Here is a 2500-nt window from a genome sequence, read left to right as displayed (position 1 = left end):
ATCAATGGATTTATAGTTTCATTTGATACCGGTTCACTAAATTGAGCCTGCTACAGTCCCTGAAAGACAATAAAGTCGGCGGTAAGAGGTTAATTCCTTATTAAAAGACACAATCAAATGAAAACTGAAGGGTAACACCCACGCCCAAATCGACTGAAAGGTATCTTAATACATATGCATTCGTAATGTTGTCTGATGGAAATAAAGGTTTGTTTAAATAACTAATCTTTGTAAAGACAATAAAGAAATAGTATAAAACTGTTCCAAGCATTGCTTATTAGGTTACAGTGGTATTAAGTGATATTATAACCTGAATGTTTTTCTGCTCTTGGGATAAAGATTAATGAGGTGATTACAAAACACAAAAGAACAATTACATGTTTGTTTTGTCTGCAGGAAAGTGAGAACACAATACATTACTCTCCAAGGAGATATATGAAGAAGGTATAAGTTCCACAGTAAGTTGGTCAGATATGCAGACATTTGTAGCCACGTTGTATTAAATGGTCTTCAACAGGAACAGGCATGTGAAATGTAAACTGCATTGTATTCTGTTGCGTGTTATATTAATCACTCAGGATGAAAAGTTGTGTACATTTACAAAAGTGTACATGCGTCCATTTGAAGTATGTTATTGGGACAAGTAATAAGATGTATTTGTTTCCTCTTTTTCAGACGAGAGTGCTTTTAAACACCGTGGACCAGACGCCGCCCGCAGAATGCCGAGTTCAACGATGTCTTCTCTCAGGACTGTTTTAAATGAATCTCTCATCATTCATCCTCCAGGCTTCTATATCATCGGATTTGAGACATTTTCCTACATTAGTGTCTACATTATATTTCTAGCGTTTGTCTATGTGGTCACACTAGTGTTCAATAGTTTATTGATCTATATAATTGCCCGTAATCCACTGCTTACACACTCCAAAATTTCTGGCTGTTGTAAACCTCGCAGTAATTGATGTAATCTTAAACACAAGCACTATTCCCAGCATGATTAAGACATTCCTCTTCAAGGCCAACTTTATTCCATTCAACCTCTGTCTGTTGCAAATGTTATGTACTACTATGCTTTGTATATCTCTGGAGTCATATGCACTCGCTATACTTGCCTATGACCGGTTAATTGCAATATGTTTCCCTCTGCGTTACAACTTCATTCAACACACTGCCGATCATGTTATGTATTGTCGGTGCTGACTTGGGTTTACAATCTGGGAAGATTAGCATATAGCACGGTGATAATGACTCGACTGTCTTTTTGTAATTCTGTCAGAGTGTTCAGCTATTTCTGTGACTATGCGCCTGTGTTTAGACTTGCCTGTAATGATTACACATTGCAGGCGTCAGTTGCTTCAGCTTTTAGTATGGTGAATCTGATGGGGCCCTTTTACTTTTATTATTCTGTCTTATGTCAGCATCCTGATCACTGTGTTCAGGATGAAATCAGTAAGCAGTAGGATGAAAGCTCTGGCCACTTGCATTGAGCACCTAGTCCTTGTTGCCATATTTTACCTTCCGTTATTTAGCATTTTCTTGATGGGGCTTTATGTGCGATCCATTGACCCGGACCAGCGTGTGCTGAGCCTGTCGCTGGCCTCTTGCATCCCACCCTGCATCAATTCTATTGTCTATTCTTTGAAAACCAAAGAGATTAAAACCAGAGCCCTAGCACTGGTACACAGAGTGAAATCAAGCCCTTGACCATTTTCTCTTACCATTCAAAAGTAATCTTTGATGTGTGTGTGTGTGTGTGTGTGTGTGTGTGTGTGTGTGGTGTGTGTGTGTGTGTGTGTGTGTGTGTGTGTGTGTGTGTGTGTGTGTGTGTGTGTGTTCATGTACATGTGCAGTGTCATATGATGTATTCTTTATGAATCAATAATGTGTTTTTCTTAATATATTAAGTTAATATTCAAGTAAATAAAATGATGTCAAAATACATATTACTGACTTATTTGGACATTAAATACACTTGGCTGTATTTGAATGGAATTGTTTTCTATTTGTACAGATGACTGCTCTGGGTCTTATGTGTTATCTGAAAGACTCATATCTGAAATACTTTGAATATATTTCAATGTATCTCACAATTATATCCCTCATAAATGATCTGATAAAAACAGAACGTCTCATTATTGTATTTACTTGAGGTGCTTGCAGTGCTTTTAAATTGTTCAACATCAGAAATGCATTTTCTAGTCAGATTAAACTAAATTTAGCTAATCTAGCTCCAAGGGTTCATTGAACGACAAAGAAGGCACAGTCCTGAATATGAAAACACACTTTGACTTAAATGTTGTGTTCTTCTGTGTATTTATAGTTCTTTAAAATGTGTTAAGACTTGCAGGAGCGAAAGGGGTGTGTAGAGAAACTATCCGTATATGTACGCATTAAGTTATCACATTCCAGGCTGAATAATTTTTCTTTTTTTATTGCTTGAATGGGAACAGTTTGTCCTGCAGTGCAGTGCTCAAAGAAGCTTTGGGCAGACCAGGATAAT

General features: G+C 37.2%; 1 protein-coding gene across 1 annotated transcript; it reads left to right on the top strand.

Annotated features, from left to right (window-relative positions):
• The first annotated feature begins 697 nt into the window (after window positions 1-697).
• Window positions 698-1704, top strand: LOC115018780 (olfactory receptor 1038-like). The gene is given in 4 exon segments (XM_029447995.1): window positions 698-1155; window positions 1157-1192; window positions 1194-1382; window positions 1384-1704. Coding segments are annotated over 4 exon segments (708 nt in total). The 5' UTR covers window positions 698-993.
• Window positions 1705-2500: the final 796 nt, after the last annotated feature.

The sequence above is a fragment of the Cottoperca gobio genome, chromosome 14 (assembly GCF_900634415.1).
Source record: "Cottoperca gobio chromosome 14, fCotGob3.1, whole genome shotgun sequence".
Lineage (NCBI taxonomy): Eukaryota > Metazoa > Chordata > Actinopteri > Perciformes > Bovichtidae > Cottoperca > Cottoperca gobio.
This window is presented reverse-complemented; position numbering and strand designations above follow the sequence as displayed.